The following is a 20,142-nucleotide window of genomic DNA, read 5'->3' as shown; positions in this document are numbered from 1 at the left end:
ATTTGAAAGTCACAAGGAAAGCAGTCTCTTATCAATTATATCAAAGTTTAAGATTTTACAAAATAAAAAGTTTTAGACAAATTGTTAACCACTTAAATTAAGATTTGAAGTATCTTTAAAATAGAGATTGTCAACATCAACAACAGAAAAAGAATGTTAAATTATCTGTTTTGACGTTTGTCCTGCACCCCCACGAGTACTATTATGGGACCATTACATTGTTCAACACGAAATCACCTTGACCTAAATAACCGTGGCCATATTAAACTGATCCTGGGTCCACCTTGTTATTCAGGAGTCAAATTGGTATCCCCGTTAGGATGCAACAAGAGACATGTAACAGCACAGCATAATCACAATAAACTCAACCTGTAAGAATCAAAAACCCAGAGATGTGATCGTGGTGATTAAGAAAAAGTTAACTAGTCATAAATCACGATAATCAAGCTGACAATTTATTTAGCACCAATGTAAGTGCCTACTTGCTTTTCAATTAACCCAGAAAATGAGTTCTTCAACTTGGGTAAATTGAAGTTTGAACAAGCAAAACTTGTTTGGACAAATCTCTTGTCCTGTCCCAATATAAGCGCATTATACAACTCAGGCATTAAAAATATAGTTAAAATAAAAGGAACTCATAAAACTGGAGTAACAAAGAGAGAAGCAGCTAATAATTAACACTATTTGAATTTTCCTGACGATCTTCAATTAAAGTATAAAATGTTCAAATGGAAGAGGCTCCAGGTGATTAAGCACATAGGTTTGGGTTCCGTCCAAAAACAGTCACTACTAATTTATATCATCATTCATCGTGACCTTTAGATTTGAACATATTCAATACATGCGGATAATGTCCAAGTCCTAACCACTGCTGGCATGATTCAACTTCTACCGTCGGTGCAGGTTTATACTTGTACACTCATCAAAGAGACAGATGATTGAGAATGACCCTAGTTTTATTTATGTATTTATTTAGTGCACAATGAAATTCCAACCCCAATAAGTCTAGTCAATTAGAACATGCGCCAAACGGGCCCTCATTAATGTGGTTTTAGCCACGACCTTCTGTGCAAAACAGTTGCTACACTCAGAAGCATCAACTTATGACAACCCATTTATCTCTTTCATTGACTCGAAGGTAGCCAACTTCACAAGTAATGGTGCTTGAAAGCATACCTACTAGATATACCAGATGAGGATAAAAAGATTGAGACAAGGAATTCAAAAATCCATTCTCTTTTGATTTCTTATCAGGGACCCCATTCTTCAACAGTTCGCTCATAATTGAGACTACGAAATGACTTGGAAGAGCAAGAGCAACCAGACAGCTGCTTTTGCATCAGTACTATGATTTTGGTATTGACTAGATGAGGTTCCTGAGGAAACCAATCGAAGGTCTCACGAATTAAGAAATAGTTAAATATCCCTTCTGATTATCAATAATACTAGATTAGTGGCCAGAGCAGACGAGGAAAGACAAAATTTAAATCGGAAAATGTTACCAACACTACCTGTCATTCTAATCCAAGAACAGGGTGTATGTGAAAGCATGCACAAGTCTTCGCAATTATTATCACACGATTAAATTACAAAACTCTAAATGAGCGCCATAATAGACCCAATTGATAGAAAAGTCAACTGTCACATCCTTTTTCTAAGCAGTATTTTTCTTTGGCACTCCACCAGAGTAATAAAAGGACCAAAGAGGACTCCAGCTTTCTTGAACAATAATTTAAAAGCACAACTTTTATTAATCATGTGTTCAAGTTTAATGCAGAAGTATCTAATTATATCCTCCCGGCTATTCCGAAAGTTATCTGAATCATCAGAGTGAAATTCCAACTAAATGACCTGAATCAAAATAAGTGAACACACGCAACTGTGCCTGAAACAAGCACAATTGCTTAATCTTGATTCTGTTTTGTCAACTAGTCCAGCAATGGTCGGACAGCAAATCCATTTATGGTCAGTGGGCAGTTTGGCCATTTCACTGAAATCAATTTAGTTTTGGCTCTATCTTCTCTAATTCTTCCCTGACCTCGTATAAAGGGACAATAAACTGTCCTGCATAAGAGAATAACTAAATTCAGGCTTTCTCTTTATTACTGTGTTAGTTGGTATTTTATGTTTCTCACAACTCACAAGACTGCAGTGATGGCAGTTCAATATTCAAGGCTCTCACTTCTGATCTTAATGACTATACTGATGCTTAGCCAGCTCTCAAGTTGCTGCAAGGCCGGCAGATGGATGAATAAGGAAATCAAGCAAAAAGAAAAAAGCACCTCTTCTCAACGGCTCTCAATCTCATGGCATTTCTATACAAAGACACAACAGGGACCTAGCACAGAAAAGGTCCACCCACTTTATGGAGTTTCCCTACGAGATGTTCCAGGGGGTCCAAACCCCCTTCATAACTGATCAACTATCTATCAATCTGCTGCTTGTCAAGTTATACAAGTTTTTGCAGGCTTCTGGTGTAAAATATTTTTTAGTTTCCCATTAAAGATGTAGAATGGATAGTTCTTGAGCATCATCGTCCAAGTCTTCTAAAGACAGAAATTGTACTTTGATTCAATGGAAAAATAATGAACTATGCAGACATTTATCCAAAAGAATAAAGTGTTCTTGAAAATTTGCAAACAAAAATTATGTTTAAAATTCTCTATGACCTGTGTAATTCTCGGGTTGGGAATCTGAATAATTTGTGGTAGAAGGTATGCTAAAAGGGAACTTCTGACTAAAATATGAACAATGAAAGAAAGAAACATAATAAGGTGACTGTAAAAGAAATTATGACTAAATATCATTTTTCTTTCAAGATTGATATTTACTTAGATTTTGGTAGTTTCCCCCAATTTCTTTCACTCACATGCCAGTAAATAGCAGTAAAAGAAGTCTCCGTAACAAGATTGCAGGACTTTGACAATAAAGCTTTTGAAAGATAAAGTGAAACTCATAGTGGAAACAAATTGAGTTTTCAAAGTCAAATTTATCATCCTTAAGTGTTACTCTAAAGCTCAATCTGGAGAACTCAGATTTCCCGAGGTTAAGAATAAAAGCCCAGCTGCCAACCCAAATTCTCATTTCTTTTAATCTCAAAATGGAGAAATGCAAGAAGAGTATGGTGTTTAGTGAAATCCAACCCCAACATTTTCATATTGTTTGCACGAGCCTCGTTAGTATTTACTTGTCTTTATTATTTTAGCTCTTAGTGACTCCTAAATAGTCATTAATCTCTTCTATAGCAATATTTCATAAATTAATTAGTCTAGGTAGTAAGAAATTGTAAATTTCGTAATTATTGTGCAAGTCTTTCAGGAAAACACATATTTGGACTTTTCATTTCACTGCTTATACCATTTGATGTGCTTGCTGGGAACATAACAAAATGGTAAGTGCTAACAGCGAAGGTAACAGTAGACATGCATGAATATTTACTCAATCTTTGTCAACAACCTATCTCGCTAGATGAGATTGACTACATGGATTACACAATATTATTATCTCGGTTAAAAACCAAACCCTCAACAATAATGAAAAAAAATTAAATAAAAAATTTAATGCAATATTGTTATAAATTGATAAAAAGGGAATCTTTTGGTGTGGTTGGTGGGGGAAAACAATGTATCTTCTGAATAGACTCTTATCTCAAGATCACCCATCCAAGTCCTCCCCTCACAGGGAGTTTCAATACTATTTTCGTTGACTCGTAGTGGTTTAACTGATAAATAGCTGATAGTTTAGCATATGTCCATAGACCAGTATTGAAATTATGCAACAATTTTTACCGGAGAAAAAAAAGTACCATGTAATACTTTGGCAAAGCAATATAAAGATGGAATTAAGTTTGGCAAAATGTATAAAGAAGGACTTTGGCAAAATGCACAATTTTACATGCAAATGTATAAATAAACAAAAAAACTGAGGCAATTAAGTGGACACCTATACTATATTCATAATTCATGGCAAAAAACAAAGGGAAAACAAAAGGTAGGAAATAACCTTCACCCTTGTTTCTAAAAAGAGAAAACCAAGCCGCATCTCTTGTTGACAACCTGCAAACATTTGGCATAAAATATGTGAAATATGAATCTCCCTTCCACATAAGCCAAGTGAGTGAATTGTAAAAACTTACCATAAAACATCCTCGCTACATAATTTCAGTTCCCACAGGATCAACAGAAAAATGAAGAGACAAAGATTTGTGAGCGATAGGCTGGAACTTAGAATGCCATACCTGTTTTTCAAATTCAAAGATAACTTAGAACCTTGCTGTGCATTTTCCCAAGATATGGTTACAGTGGTAATAGTTTAGTTTTTTAAATACACTTACATCATGAAGTTATATTCAAATTTGCTCATTAGAAATTCATCTTATTAAGTTGAAATTATCAAAATGGAAAAACTCAAAAGGGCAATATATGATGTACTTCATGTACTCAAGCAAAAATTTTCAATTTTAAATTAAGGGAATATATAATGTACACTTAAACAAGCGAAGGGTAAAAGAAAAATTATACTAATCTATCATTTTACGTTATTTACTTTAAAAAAAGGTATCAAATTAGAAATATTTATTAGAAATGAAAAATTTAACCTCTCTTCCATTTCCCTCCGAAAACCCATTCTCAAAGAAACCTAAAAATGACCGTCACCCAACTAATTACAATTGTCATTTACCTAGAGAAAACGACAACACAAACCCAAGCAAAATTTATAATTATATTGTTTACAGAAAAAGAATACATTCAGATACGTTTTCTGTTTAAAGTGTGGCATGGAGATGAAATTATAATCGTCTCTAAAATACAATACACGCTACTTTAGACCAAAATCTGTAAGAAAAATAACAGCCCAAATCCAAATGTGTCAGAAACAATAAAAGGTTTCTTACATTTTTGTACTCTTTGCTGTTTATAAATATCTCAAATGCCTCAACTGCAGAAGAAATGTCATCATCAATCAGTACCAGTGCTGTACTGAAACGAAAACAGATGCTAAAGATCATGAGACTTAGATTACCTGATCGAAATCGTATCACAACTCCGTGAGTATACTCCTTAGAGCTTGGACTAAAATTCAAACCTGGCAATATAGTAATAACCCAGTTAGGCAGTTACAAATCAAAATTCAGTGAAAAGGATATTCTTCGTGCTATTTTATACAGTGCAACCAACTGCACTCCCACCAAGTGGGGTCAAGCACAGAGGTTGTTTCAATATTTGAACCCGCCATCTCTTAGTTACTAGGCAGTAACCTTTCCATTGTGCCAAAGCTCACCCTAACTTTCATACTATTCTATTGTGAAATTTTTTAACTTTTGATGAGCCAACAGAACAAGAAAATTAAGAAGGAAACAACTGTATAAGTGATGGTGGTACTGGAAGCTTACCTAGAGTAAATTGAACTATCAAGGAAGGAGATTCAGACATCACCGATGCCAGAGAGGCCAATGCATGCTCAGCCTGCTTACCAAGGGCAGCCTCATTAAATGATATTAGAAGCACAAACTCCACTCCATGGTTGAACTCCTGGTATATACATTGCAAGAATCAGAAACAGGACGTGACATACGTAATGAGATATGAACAAAAAAGCGACACCTTAACCTAAAATGTACAAGAGCAAATATTGACAACATAGATGCATTTATGTCCGTTTCCTTTCAAAGTTTCTAATGTGAATAGAATTTGTGGCCCTAGCTTATGGTCAAATCAACATTTAATGAACAACCCTTTAATTTATAGCCCAACCTCTCCTTTGCGAAATATAGAAAGCATCTCATCATCCACTTCCGATTCAAAATCCACATCGACTAATCCCTGAAACATAAATCAAATGAAAACCAAGTTAAACTGCTCACACCCAGAGGTTCACGCAGCAATAACCGTAAAATAAGGAAACAGAGAATCGGTGTTTACATGTTGGTGCATACATGGCAGTAAGTCAGTACATGATCCTTGAGAACCTTCAAGTAAAAGGGATTCTCATAAAACTTTTCAAGATTTTGCTTCTTCTGAAACCGCATAAACATTGCATGCGTGTAACGCTCTGGATTTGGAGCAGAAATGCGCCCTAAAGAATCAACAAGGTCATTGGCAACAAAAGGAACTAACACTAGATCACACGTAGGGGGGTTAATTTAAAGCAACGGTAGATAAAGGTACGTAATTAGGGAATGCATATGATGTACGCCGCTCCACCTAATGAAATTGCAACAACACCACTCATTTGGTACTGCGTAGTGTACAAGTAATCGAGCATGTCGTTCTCTTCCTCTTCTGATAAATCCTTCTTTGCTTTCAGCAGACAAACGTGTTCCACGATTTTTCTACGAGAAATTGAAACATTGATATTCATATAAAAAAGGAGAAAATCCAGAAGATGAAAATTGGAAGTGCAACAATGAATGGCAGCAGAGACCTTTTCCTCTCAGAACCTAGGCTGGAGCTTCGGTGGTCGGCGCCACAAAGAACCGTTATCCTTTGATTCTTTGGCGCAGTCTGGAATCGGTTCCAGTGGTAAGCTGGAAAAGAAATTGGAATTGATGTGATAAGGGTTAAAAAAATGAAGATCAATGGAATTGAGAGTTGAAGGGGGAAATTCACAGACCGTGAAAAGATAGAAGGGCTTGGGGGAACCGATGAGGGATAGAAAGAGAAACACAAGAGCCATAGCTTGACCATTGCATCGCAAAACCCATTTCCTTCAGCTTTGCGCTTCTCTTCTCCGATAAAATCGACACTGAGTTTTATTTTATCACAAAAGCAACAAATTGGCTGGAAAAAAAAATGGGTGGACTGGGAAAAACCAACGCCTTTCATTTAAATACCACGCAAAATTTGGCGCCTTACATTTTAAGTGAACTACACTTTCTGTTGCTCTCTCTCTCTCTCATTTATTCATTTAAAAACTTTTTACACAACATTCAAATTTACACCTATGAAGCAATAATTTTTATACATCATAATTTTTATTATAGTTATTTTACCAACATCTTCACTGTCATTCTATCACAATTCACCATCCTTTTTTTTAATTAATCTCCCTCGTACATTAGCATTCATAGTCTATTTTTCCTTTCATTTCTAGGTGGGCTGACACAAAAAAATGTATCAGCAGAATAGATATTTTGTTGGTTTGTTTTTATACCGGGGTTTGCAAGTATTGTAGGTATTTTCACAGCTTGCTTTGTACTCGGGAATCTGGCCTCTGTCTGCAACCTGTAATCAGTGCTAATTTTGATTACTAAGCATGATCACAATTGAAGTCCAGAACTACATATAGGACTGTTGCAGGCTTAAGTGGAGATCCGGGTGTTTCAAACAAACCCACTTTTGAAACATTGGGTAGTTTATACTGCAAAGAAATGCTTTGTTTCACTTGTAGAGTTGAATAAAAGAATTGAACTTTCGATCTACTAATTGATGTATAGAAAGTTACAAGACTAGGAAAATGAATATAACATGGTTTTAATATACAAGGATTCACAAATTATTACCAGTTGTTACAGATCACAACAGTCCGTCAGCTACAGCCTTGATGTATAAAATAAAAAATAAAAATTCTAAACAAATAAGAGTAGGAAAGAGCAGCAAGAACCTCCTGACTATTTCAGTCTAATAATCTAGTTTATAGGCTGTCTGATACATTGTCTATTTGAACTAATACAACACTAGTTGAGAGCTAATCAGGAATTGTTCAAGTTTTGAAAAAGCTCTGGAAGATGGGCATTGGTCAGCTTCGTTCTCTTGTTGATTTCACTCTTCTTTTTCTTAGGCTTGGGCTTGGAAGAAATGCCTTGAATTTGTGCTGCACTCCTCCTCTTTGCAGTGTTGGTGGCGGGCTTCATTCCATTCTTTTGAAGATCCTTCTCTATATCAATCATATCACGAGGCAATTCAATACCCCGGAAAAGCTGTTTTAGATCATCATCAACCTTAATGTGCAATTTGGGGTCGTTAGGGTAGGCAATGTCTTCCTGTGAATCAAAGTTGGACAGCAGCCAAATCTGCCCTGCAGCTTTCAAAGCCTACAAACCGAAAGGTCTATAAGGTCCTATTCCATGATAAAAACATTTATTTTCAACATTTTGACTCTGCAATTTGTGCAAAAACATTAACTAGCACTACAAGTCATCTAATTGAAGTCATTTTAATTCCACTTCATCAAATGGTTCTATCCTTATTTACATATTTTGTTAAAAAGCAAACAAGATATCCATTGATATGTCAGCATAAACCTCAATAAGAAAATAAGCAAGGTCAATGATCTTGGAAAAAAATACAAAAGGAAAGACAAAACAGATGCAGAGAAATGCAAGGAGGAAAATTTCAACGTGTTTTTTTATACTACTAGGCAGGATGGCCTTCAAATTGAACTCCTGCAGTAAGAACACCTGAAATTCTGCCCGTTAACACAGCTCCAAAGTCCAAACCCAATATGTGTATCAGGAAAGATTGAACTGCACTCAAGCTAGCGGCACCTTTGACAGCAAGGTTTTCTAATGACTGATTAAAAAAATGGTTTCATTGCCTCGGTACTAACCTAAATGCTATAGTATAATTGTTAGGAGAAAGTGGCAAAATAAATTTACAAACGGACCAACGTGCATTCATGTTTCTCCAAAATACATTATGTAGACATGAGTCAAATGTAAAAGAAATTATTACATATATCTAGTCTAGGAAAAAACAACCAGTGTCCCGGAAAATCAATACCAAGAAATGCTCAATGGGGGGATCTAATAAAAGTCATTTTACCTGCAAGTCTTCCATCACAGTGGGGTAAGCATCTTTTAAGTCAATAACCGCAAGGCCCTCAGGATACTTGCGTATCAGTTGAAGAAGTTCTGTTTTGTCCTTAAGACCATACTTTGACTACAGACCAAAAGCAAACAACAAAAGAAGAGGAACATGTTATTTTCTAAAGGATCATCCGCATAAATGAATGTTAAGAACTACAGTAGTACAGATATATCATGTAGGTGCGTGAATAAAAGTAACCTTGTAAGAGAATCGTAGGCCGTCATAATTCACTTTTGGGTTTTTCCTAAGATTCTCAAAGACATCTTTGTTAGCCTTTATGTCAACATAGCATGCCTGGTTTATTTGCTCCGGTGTTAAAGCTTGTCTCGTCTGTCGGCAAACACATAAAGATAAGAGAATGATAAAACAAATCCATCAACCTTAGACAGCATCAATCACCATTTCAGATTCATTAGCCACAAATTAACTTCAAGAAGGCTGAAACAAAAGCGTGGTTATACATGTCCTGTAGATTCTTATGGTTATATTATACACATCCGGTGGACTATTACGGAAAAAAAATCTCCTCATCGGTGATTTAGGAACACAGATTTGAAATTTAAAACTGAAACCTAATTTGGACAAATTTCTAAATTAAAAGTAGTAGAAAATTAAAAGAAAAAGATAAAATGAATTAAACTTCTCCAATAAGTTAAAATCAACTTATACACTTCATTTTATAGAAATTCTCTAATTTAACTTCTCCAAAAGTTGGTTTTACCTTATGCATAAGATAATTCTAACTTATTCAAAAGTTAATTTTAAATTTATCCAAACAATACCTAAGTGTTTCTTGAGAAGTTTAATTGACATGCCCAAGTTTTTTTTGAGAAATTTATCCAAACAATGTCAAGTGTCAGTTGACATGTTTATCCAAACAGGACTTAACATGCAGACAACCCAAAGCATGCAAGTGCCAAGAAAAACTCCATTTTTTATTTTTCTATCATGAGGGTGACTTATCCATCACTAGTACCATAAAAGAATGAGAATAAAACCACAAACCCGATGAAACAAAGACCAATACAGTTGGAGGCAAATTGGATAGGTACCTCCAGAAGGAGATCAATAACACGCTTCATCTGAGCACCCACAGGGGCTTTACGTATGCTGTTAATATGCTGAAGCCTCTCCGTGTCGTTCGAAAACTTAACCGCAGGGGGCGCGTTTCTTCCATTGGCCGAGCCATGCGCGGCAGATTTTTGGCTTGCTGCGGCCTTGCTTGCTGCAATGCTTGACAGTGTCGTTTGGCACTTTTCTTGCTGCTTCTTGAACTTGTCCAACCTCTCCTGCAACGCCATCTGAAAAGCGAAACACACGAACGACGGTTACGTTACTCAGTTTGAAATTCGCAGCACCAAGAGTGTAAAACTCAAGTTGAGTGTGCAAATTGAGAACAGAGAAGGGGGAATTGGAAAGAAAAAAAACCCTAACAGGGAGAAAGTGATAGCGTCCAAAAGGGAAGTAGAAAAGAAGAAGCTTTTGGGGAAGTGAGTGTTGAGTTTTGAATGCCCTAATCTTGTTGCAGGGAAAGCAGAGAGTTGAGAGAGAGAAGCTAACCGTGAATGGAAGCAAAGACTTTTTGCGGTTACTCACTTTGCTTTGGTTGGATTGGAGTCAGCCACTATCCACAACACAACAACACCAACATATTAAGAATAGCAATTTTGAAAAACAATTTTAATAAAATAATTTCACTTTTTTTAATACATCCTAATGGGAAGCACGTGCACTGTGTCCAAATTTTTTATTATATTATTTTATTTTAAAAATTAAGATTTAATATTTATAAAATATATATATATATATATATATATTATTTGTAATTGGTGTGTAATTATCATTTTGAATGAAAATAATATAAAAGAAGTGATATAAATTATAAATTTATGTGAAAGAAAAAAATATACCTGTATTTTTAGTAAATATTTAATTATTTATTTTTTCTTTAATGCTTCCTTTGCATACTTATAAATTTTATTTTAAGTAAGAAAGAGCAATTAATTTAAAGACACATTAGAGAGAGAAAATTAATAATTCATTAAAATTTGAGAAGATAAATCAATTAATAAATTGAACATACTTATTTATTAGATTTTTTGTGAGTGTAAATTTATATTAAAATTGCAATAGCTACTTTTATTGTATTACCATTTTCGAATATGGTGCATTATGTAAGTAAAAGAGTGAAGAGAGAATAATTGGTTTATATAGAAAATGAGATAGGATTTGTTTGACTTTCATATAGAAATTCAATTATAAGTTAAAAAACAATTTATTTTATAACTTTTTAGTAAAGTATAATTTAAAGTGAATTTTGTTTTTTAATACATTGTTGGCACACTTATCAGTATAAAATAATTAAAAGTTGAAATGGTAAAATTTAAATACATCCATACAAAAGAGATAAGAGTTGTTATAACTTATTTAAATACTTATCTTCAACTTAAATATTTCATCTTTCTTGTTCTTAGTTTGCAAAAACATACATTTTCAAACTATAATCCTTAATTCAACACCTAAATGTTATAGATACAAAAGTTAAAGATTTTTAACCAAATAAAAAGTAAAACTTGTTTAACTATATAATTTTTTTTATGTTTTGTGTTATTAAAAATAAAAGTTAAATATGTTTTTCCGTTTAAGTATTATAACACAAAATTTGTTTTCGTCTTTACTTCAAACTTTAAATCACATAGGTGTTTATAGTATAAAAATGATCTGAATAAGTTTTTTTTTTTTTAATGGATTCAATTTATGTTTCAACTTCATCAACCCATTGAAACTATTTTTCATAGACATCATCAAAATAACAACAAATTTTTTAAAAAATAAACAATCATTTTACATATAAAATGATAATTTCAACTATTTTTTTACTATAAATACCTCAATGATATAAAGTTTGAATCAAGAAAAAAAAATTGTGTTATAGTATATAAAAAAAAATATTTAACACAAAAATAACAAACATTTTAAAAATAGGAGTTACAACATTAAAATGGATTTTTTCATTATAATACGTCAAAATATGCATTTTTAACATTTTCATATGTTTTTAACAATTTAATAAATTCCTAATTAAAAAAACAACTATCAAGATTTCTTAAAAAAGTTATATAGACTAAAAGTATTAACATCATTTTTCAGGTGGGTTTCTCACTTCAATTAATCACTCTATTTGGCAATGTGACTTCCCTTTTTGGACTAGCCACGTGTTTCTGATTTGGTGATTTTTTTCTTCTTCTTTAGCCATCTTACTTTATATAATGATTTTTAATTAGATGCTAGTTTCATATTTTTATACTATCACCATGTTTAAATTAACTTTAGAAGATGAAAACAGGAAAAAATTAATTTATTTATATTTTATGATGAATTTATTCAATGAAGTAATAACATTTTTCTCAATATTTTTTTTCTATTTATTTATGTGACTTTTGAGTATATGCATGCAATATGTGTATATTTTTTTAACTATACATATGTTTTTTTTCCTATATCATAACACAAATTTAATTTTTGTCTATAAAATTTTAGACTATTTAGGTATATATAGTAAGAAAATAATAAAAATGAGTTTGTATTTAAAATGATTGTTAATTTTTTTTTAAAAATTAAATTATTTTTTAAATCTTTTTATTATTTTGATTATAAACTGATGTTTAGTATATTTATTTCAAATTGATTGATAAAGTAAAATTTTAAATTAAATCAATTTCATATATAAAATTATTTATTTTAATTATTTTCATACTTAAAAACACATATACGATATGTTTGTTTGTATAAGGTATGAAAACCAATTTTCCCAAAACATATTTAACTTTTTTTTTAATAATGAAATGATATTTACATAATTTTTTTAATAGACTCAACTCGTGTGTGCCCGTATAACTTAATCAGAAGCTATTAAATCATTAGTATTATTGGTATTTGGAGAAAAAAATTCCACACTATTTTTTATGAATCACCATCATAATATAAATATACTATTGTAAAAGATATTTAATGACAAAAATATTAATTTGATTCAACAACGTTAAATTTTAATTTAAGAATAAAAGACAAAGGATACAAAAAAAAAATGTTTAAAAAGAGGTAGTAGTAAGAGAGTAAATTTAGGTGAAAGGAGGAAAAAATGGTTGTGGTATATTCCAAATAAAAATAAATGCAACAAGTTTTATTTATTACCTGAATCTTCCATATTATTTATAGCATAATCTAATAGATATATTATTGAGGAAAAATGAAGACAGGATCATGCAATTATTTTCCATTTGAAAAAGAGATTGAAGGAAGAAAAAAGAAGAGTGAAAGTGGAATGATGCAGTAAAAGTGTTTGGGAGATGCGTGAGTGAGAGAAAAACTGACCTAACACATTTATTTAAGTAAAATAAAAATAATTTTGGGAGAAACAAAAAGTGTGTTACATTTCAATCTTTCATTCAATAGAACACGTGGGATGGGAGGCGGATCCGTGGACTCAGATTAAATATTCTCAGACACAAATAAAAGCATCTAAAGCAATCCTCGAAACTCTTATCATACCCTCACTTCTCCTTAGCCAACCCACAATTTCACTTTCACCCTTTCGAAAATCGCTGGATCCACCAATTCCTCTCTCCATCTCTCAGTGTAACTACTACCTAATTTTGTTTTTTTAGCTTAATTTTTAGTTTATGTAGCATGGTAGTTTTTGCTTCGTCTGTGTGTGTGCAAGTAATTGTTACTTTTGATTGGTGTTGTTATTTTGTTCGAATATGTTGATGATTTGTTGGGGCAAGAGGTTGGAGGCTTGGAGGTGGGGGTTGGATGAGGTTTTAGTAGAAATCAATGCATCTGTTGTGTCTAGATTCATTTATATTATTTTGTGTACTTTCCCTTTGTGTTTCCCAACCAAGGACCAAAGATTATGGTTTGCTAAAGTATGTTTTTTGCTTTCTTTCTTCTCTTCATATAAGAAATTTGATCTTCGGTTTGATTGGGAGATAGTGAAAAACTATCTGACCAGGTTGCCCTCATTTTCATGGTTGTTCTGGGTTTGTGTTTCGATGAGTTCAATCTGTTTCTTGATGTTATTCTTGATTTTGGCACATGCATGTCCATTGAAGCCGTTTCTTTCTTATGATTCATGAGAGTTGTTTTGTGTTGCAGGGTTTCAGCGGTGATGGGAAAAATCCGGCTTAGTCTACTTTGGTGGGCAAGTTGTGGCTCCTAACATGTGTTGCATGTTACTTATCCCTCTTTCTTGACTAAATAAAACGAGTCAGACTGCAAGTTTTTTTGCAGTGGATACAGATTATTGGGATAAGGGAGATGTACAGAGCTTTGAGGCTTTTGTGAATTTGTTTTATCTTTAATAACATAACCCACGTTCTGAAAATGGGAAGTCCTGATATTGAAAAGTCTGAAGAAACCAATACACAGATTGACAGTAACACAAATTCTAATTCCAAACAGCAGGTGGGTATGAATTTTGAAGATTTTTTATTTTGGGGTTTTTCCTACCCCAACTTTATGAAAAATCTTTATCACTTGTTACTTAGTTCATTTTGATAATTTCAGAGTGTAGAAAAAGCTGACGAACATCCTGAATGGTTACCTGATGGCTGGAACATGGAAGTCAGAATCCGTAAAAGTGGTTTACACATGGGATCAGGATACAAGGTGGGAGATAGATTCTCTTAATTTGGATGTTACTTTTGTAGATTGTCAGCAACTTAATATTACTCCTTAAACACCAGCTTGATGTTAGTCATGTAGTTACTTACTGCTGCCACTAATGTATGGTTGACATTATTAGTGTATAACTTGCACTGTTCACAAGTTTCTGGCCTTGAATCATGAATAGTTTTTGGAGAATTGTGTAGCAGAAGTTTACTTGAAAATCTCAAACTCAATTCTTCATAACACGCATGACTTAAGTGTATGGTGGTTACAGCATTACTAATGTTTTCCCCAATTTGTCTGGCTTGTGACATTTGTCCTAAATTGATGAGCTGGATTTTAGGTTACATCTTTCAAGATCATGCTCAATTAATTTTACGATGGTAATTATATTTATTCTTAAAAGGCTAAATTCTACACTCTTTAATTGATGTGCTCATGTGATTCTGTAATCTTTGGTGGTATTTTATGTGTTTTTGCTTTGTCACTGGTATTTTTTTCTGGCATCTTAATATCAACAGTTCAACATTATTAAAGCTACTTATCTCTCACTATAAAAATGTTTTCTTGTTCCAGTGTTACATCGAACCATTGAAAGGATACAAATTCTTCTCCAAACCAGAGGTATTACGATATCTCGAAACAGTAAAGGACAGCAGTTGCACTTCCAAGAAGGGGAAGAAATGTAGTAAGATAAATACTCCAAATGACAAGAGTTGCACTTCCAAGGAGAAGAAATGCAGTAAAATGCAGACTCCAAACAACAAGAGCTGCAGTTCCAAGAAGGAGAAAAAAAGCACTAGCATGGAGTTTCCAAATGACAACAGTGACACTCCCAAGGAGGAGGAGAAGTACAGTAACATGGATTTTCCAAACAACAGTTGCGCTCCCAAGAAGGAGAAGGATGGGAGTAACTTGGATTCTTCCATCGAAAACAGTTGCACATCCAAGAAGGAGAAGATAGGCACTAACATGGATTCCGCAAAGGACAGCAGTTGCGCTCCAAAGAAGGAGAAGAATTGCAGTAACATGGATTCTCCAATTGATGTATGTATCACTTTTTCCTTGCATTTTTTTCTGTTTGTTATTAATGAATTATGAATGTTATCATTAGATTGAAGATTGATTCTTCTTATTATCATCTTAAGTATATGATTGATGATTTATGGCTTATGAAGTTATGAACCCAAAATCACACTAAATGCAGGACTATTGATTATTTATTGTGCAACAAGGACCATGGTATGAAAGTTAACTTGAAAATACAACCACAAGAGGAAAAGGTTATAGATTTAAACCATGAAAGAATGTGGCCCACATAAGAAAATGGCCCCATTCATGAAATTTAAATGACTGCCTCATCTTATTGCCTCAAGTTTATGAATTTGTTTCTTTGCACATTTACATCAACAATTTGGCTTGTGTTTCTTTTGTTGAACACTATGAATGGTAAGAATTTTAAGCCCTAGTCTGTCTCTTTCTTACAGGTTGAATAAATTATTTCATATCTTCTGCGACTTTTGTCTACTTGGGTTGTGTGCTAACACATTTACACTTTTACAAACAAAAGACATAGAAAGTTTACAAATAAATGTTATAGCCTTGCTTTTATAAAATTGATTATTGGATGAGCCTTTATTTAGTCCATTGAATGTTTTTATGAATTATAACTTATATATGTAACATCGTTTTATGTTTAATTTTCCAAGCTTTTTGGTGTTTTAGATTGTGATTGAGAAGTCTATTGCGGAGGATTTACCACCTGGGTGGGTAAAAGAATTAAAGATTACAAAGAACAGCAAGGGCATTCGGAAAGATCCGGTATGAAAATTTTTCACCCAAAAGGATATCTTTTTACATATTATAAGAAAGATAGATTTTTATGTAATGTTACATTTTTTCTCCTTCAAATCAAGTGATTATTGTCTTCTCCCATTTAGAGAAGAGGGTTGCAAATAAATCTGTTTTGGTTTATTGAGTTACATGCTACATTTACAGTTTTTCAAAAGTTGATGCTTATATAAATTATGATTGCGTTACACTTCCAACAGTTTTATATTGATCCAGTGAGTGGATATGTATTCCGCTCTAAGAAGGATGTACTGCGGTATCTTGAATCTGGTGATGTTCGGTCATGTGCCTTTAAGCCAAGTAGAAGACAAATCCAAGATGAAGACAACATAACTGTAAGATATTTTTGCATGACTACCATATTATCATTGCTGCTTTTATGGAGTATTCTTATTATTCATTAGTTCTTACTTCAAGCTGTCAATAAGTGATTGAAATCTAGGGGATTTTTTTAATCACGTCAGATTTAAGACTCACTTATTTCAAGCATGTTAAGAATTTATCTTTTTTTAAGATTTGCATACTTGCACAGTGTTCTTTATAAATTTTGGTTGATTTAGTTGTCTAAAGTTGTAGAATTGTATATGATGAGTAGTCCAAGCTCTGAATGATTAACAAAGAACAATCTTAAAGTGGGTCTCGGAATCATTAATTTTTGTGTTTGCATCTAAGAATTCATAAAGAATAATTTATATACCTTCTTTTGTTCAATCTAGCCACCACCTGCTGCCAAGAGACGGAAGCTGAAGCAGGCTGCAACGAAGGTTGCTTCTGTTCCCATAGGTGATTCTGTTGTAAAGATGCATTCACTAGACGATGGAGCTGCAAACTCATCTGAATTGAAGAAAACATCTGACCCAGGTAGCTCAGCACTTTTGAAAAATGAATCCTTGAAGGAATCAGCAAAAGCACTTTCTGCAGATGATGTGCAAGAGAAGGAGGTTGCTGTGAATACAATGGAGAATGGTAATGAGAATCACAGTAACCATAGCATATCCAAAATCAGGAAGGAGTTCAATGTACGTCAGCGATCATCACCGAGACTTGCTGGAAGTAAATCCGTACAGTTGGTTAACAATGTGATGAATGAACAGACTCCTCAGGTTCCAAAAAGAAACTTGAGGAACAGTAGAAACACTCTAGATGTTGATATTTCTGTGGACCAAGCAGCTCCTAAAGAACAACCACATGAGCAAGAAACAGATAAAATAGAAGACAATAAGCCAGAAATTCAAATCAGATCAAATAAATCAGGTAAAAAGAAAGAGCACCACCTTCCTCGTCGTGCTTCAAAACGATTAGCTGCTATTGAGCATGAGTCAATGAACTCCAAAGTGGAATTGCAGCAAAATCAGTCTGGTCCAATAAATGGAAAGTCAGCAAATAAAAGAGGAAAGTCTGAACCTCGTCTGGAGAAATGTGGAAAAGAGATGGATGATGAGAGAACAGAACCTCGGCTGTCCTTTGCATATCACTATTCATGGTCTGACCCAAGCTTGGAATATGCAATCAATGCCCTCACTGGTGTGTTACCACCAGCTGATAATATAACCAGTAGTGCCGTTGCTGAAACTGATATTAAAAAAACTTTGTTTAACAATATTCCAGGAAGAAGTGCCACTACAATCCCTGGAACTGATGCTCAAAACACTTCAGTTGGTAATGTTACGGGAAGTAGCACCACTGCAGTCCTTGAAACTGATATTCAAAAAGTGTCAGTTGAGAATGGTACGGGAAGGAGCACTACTGCAGTTCCTGAAACTGATATTCAAAAGGCTTCAGTTGAGAATGGTACGGGAAGGAGCACTACCGCAGTTCCTGAAACTGATATTCAAAAGGCTTCAGTTGACATTGCTACGGGAAGAAGCACCGCTGCAGTCCCTGAAACTGATATTCCAAACACTTCAGTTGACATGGGCAGAAGTGCCACTTCAGTTGACATGGGCAGAAGTGCCACTTCAGTTCCTGAAACTGATCTTCAAAAAACTTTGATTGACAATGTTAAGGGAAGTAGCGCCACTACAATCCCTGAAAATGATGTTCAAAAAACTCTGGTTGAAAACGAATCCGGAAAAAACACTTCTACAGGCCCTGAAACCGATATTAAAAAATCTTTGATTGACAGTGTTACAGGAAGCAGGGACAGTGAAAATAATTTACTTGACACTGTTATGGGTAGCAGGGACAGTGATAACAATTTACTTGACACTGTTACAGGAAGCAGGGACAGTGAAAACAATTTACATGACACTGTTACAGGAAGCAGGGATAGAAAATCCCAGGTACGTTCTAATAAACCCAAGAGAAAGAAAGAGCTCAAAGTACCTGTGCGATTATCAAAGCGACTTGCTGGCCTTCAACCTGAGTTACCGCCTGCTGAAAGAGCTCTTGAATATTCCACTAGAAAATCATGCAAAGAAGAGCCAAGTGTCACTGCTACTTTAACTAATGGAGTGTCTGATTATCACAATGCCGGGGAAGAAACCAAGCTTACACTTATTCAAGTTTCTGATAGTTTGAAAACAGAAGTAGTTGGAGAACCATTAAAACGGAGTGAGAAGTCACATGATGCCCAAACCGATCACAAGGAACAATTGGAGAAAGTTGAAGCTGAAAATGTTGGTGATGTGAGATCAGAGCCACAGCTCCCCTTACCGTTTGGGGACTCTTGGTCAGATCCATGCCTAGAATTTGCTATCAAGACACTCACTGGTGCTTTTCCAGTTGATGCTGGTGGAGACATTATGCCTGCTTTGCCTCCTGGCTTTGATAATCCGCCATATAAGCAAGTGCATCGAAGTGTGGTGACAGACATCAATCAAGAAGTTCATGATAACTCGAACCAATCCTCTCACAATAAGGAGCTTAATATGGTTAGTCAACCTGAGTTGAGGACCGGCTCCACCTCTTATGAAAATGCTCCTAAGTTTACAACTAGAGATTTTGATCAATACAACATACTTAAGAATTTGGATGGGGAACCTAGTCTCACTGGAAACATAACACAACATGTGCATCATTCTACGAATATAAACACACTAGCACATGAGCCATTAAAGCAAAATGGACAGGCAGTTGAGGGTGAAACTGTCACAACGGAGCAACAACTAATTGAAACTGGAGCTGTAAACCACGATAATTCGGAGTTACAGTATTGTGCACCGTTTATGAATTCTTGGTCGGACCCATGCCTAGAATTTGCATTTAAGACTCTTACAGGTGTGATACCAGTAGAGGAAAATTTAACACTCCAAGGATGTTTCCCGGAACCGGCTAACTATCATGAACGGAGGGATGGTGTCTCATTGTTGCCAGATTTCAGATCTTCCAGCTTTTCACAAAGCGATTTCTCCTTTCTCCATGATACAGGGTCTAAGTCCATGCCGGGGCAGCAGTCATCAGTAAGCTCTTCATTCCTACCCTTGGAAAAAACAAGCATTCAAGGTTTCGCTGGAGTTGATCCTCAAACACACTTTTCTCAGTGCAACAATAATTTTCAAAGAAGGTAAGCTAGTTAGATGTTTGGCGCTACCTCCAGGATAACTACTATTGGTATGTAGTTATACTTTTGTAGACTGCAAAATGTTTGTCATTAAGCATCCTTTTACTTTCCTTGTGACATTTGTAAATACATTGTGAACATAAGGTCTCGGTTAGTGTTTTGCTTTTGTTTGTTGAGGAAGATCTAGGTAAGCAAAGTAAGGAGGTACACAAGTCCAACTGTTGTTGTCACACTATCTAACGACCGTACTTTGTCTGTCAAGTTATTAATTGGTTTAGTTAGTATTTTTTCTTATTTTTTTTCCCCATCAGA

At 34.3% G+C, this 20,142-nt stretch overlaps 3 protein-coding genes across 5 annotated transcripts; 1 reads left to right on the top strand and 2 right to left on the bottom strand.

Annotated features, from left to right (window-relative positions):
* Positions 1-70: 70 nt before the first annotated feature.
* On the bottom strand, positions 71-6,797 carry LOC137812613 (stress-response A/B barrel domain-containing protein UP3). Its single transcript, XM_068614729.1, has 11 exons — positions 6,613-6,797; positions 6,424-6,526; positions 6,204-6,331; positions 5,936-6,075; positions 5,754-5,822; positions 5,393-5,531; positions 5,023-5,085; positions 4,895-4,938; positions 4,136-4,237; positions 4,003-4,055; positions 71-369 (listed from the first exon to the last, which is right to left on the bottom strand). Exons 1-9 carry the CDS (start codon positions 6,701-6,703, stop codon positions 4,151-4,153), a joined length of 864 nt encoding a protein of 287 aa, XP_068470830.1. The 5' UTR covers positions 6,704-6,797; the 3' UTR covers positions 71-369; positions 4,003-4,055; positions 4,136-4,150.
* A 659-nt stretch (positions 6,798-7,456) lies between these two features.
* Positions 7,457-10,483, bottom strand: LOC137812612 (uncharacterized). Of its 3 annotated transcripts, none has more exons than XM_068614725.1 (5): positions 10,368-10,483; positions 9,860-10,108; positions 9,006-9,137; positions 8,763-8,879; positions 7,457-8,032 (listed from the first exon to the last, which is right to left on the bottom strand). In XM_068614725.1, exons 2-5 carry the CDS (start codon positions 10,106-10,108, stop codon positions 7,691-7,693), a joined length of 840 nt encoding a protein of 279 aa, XP_068470826.1. In that variant the 5' UTR covers positions 10,368-10,483; the 3' UTR covers positions 7,457-7,690. The 3 variants fall into 3 exon arrangements, with proteins under 3 accessions (XP_068470826.1, XP_068470827.1, XP_068470828.1); XM_068614726.1 differs by having other exon boundaries at positions 10,236-10,424; XM_068614727.1 differs by having other exon boundaries at positions 10,242-10,390.
* Positions 10,484-13,104: 2,621 nt separating this feature from the next.
* On the top strand, positions 13,105-20,124 carry LOC137812611 (methyl-CpG-binding domain-containing protein 13-like). Its single transcript, XM_068614724.1, has 7 exons — positions 13,105-13,445; positions 13,965-14,273; positions 14,376-14,477; positions 15,054-15,524; positions 16,203-16,298; positions 16,529-16,663; positions 17,045-20,124. Exons 2-7 carry the CDS (start codon positions 14,193-14,195, stop codon positions 19,835-19,837), a joined length of 3,678 nt encoding a protein of 1,225 aa, XP_068470825.1. The 5' UTR covers positions 13,105-13,445; positions 13,965-14,192; the 3' UTR covers positions 19,838-20,124.
* The last annotated feature ends 18 nt before the right edge of the window (positions 20,125-20,142 follow it).

This window comes from Phaseolus vulgaris, chromosome 2 (assembly GCF_000499845.2).
Source record: "Phaseolus vulgaris cultivar G19833 chromosome 2, P. vulgaris v2.0, whole genome shotgun sequence".
NCBI lineage: Eukaryota > Viridiplantae > Streptophyta > Magnoliopsida > Fabales > Fabaceae > Phaseolus > Phaseolus vulgaris.
Note: the sequence above shows the minus strand (reverse complement) of the source record. Positions and strands in the feature narration are given on the sequence as shown.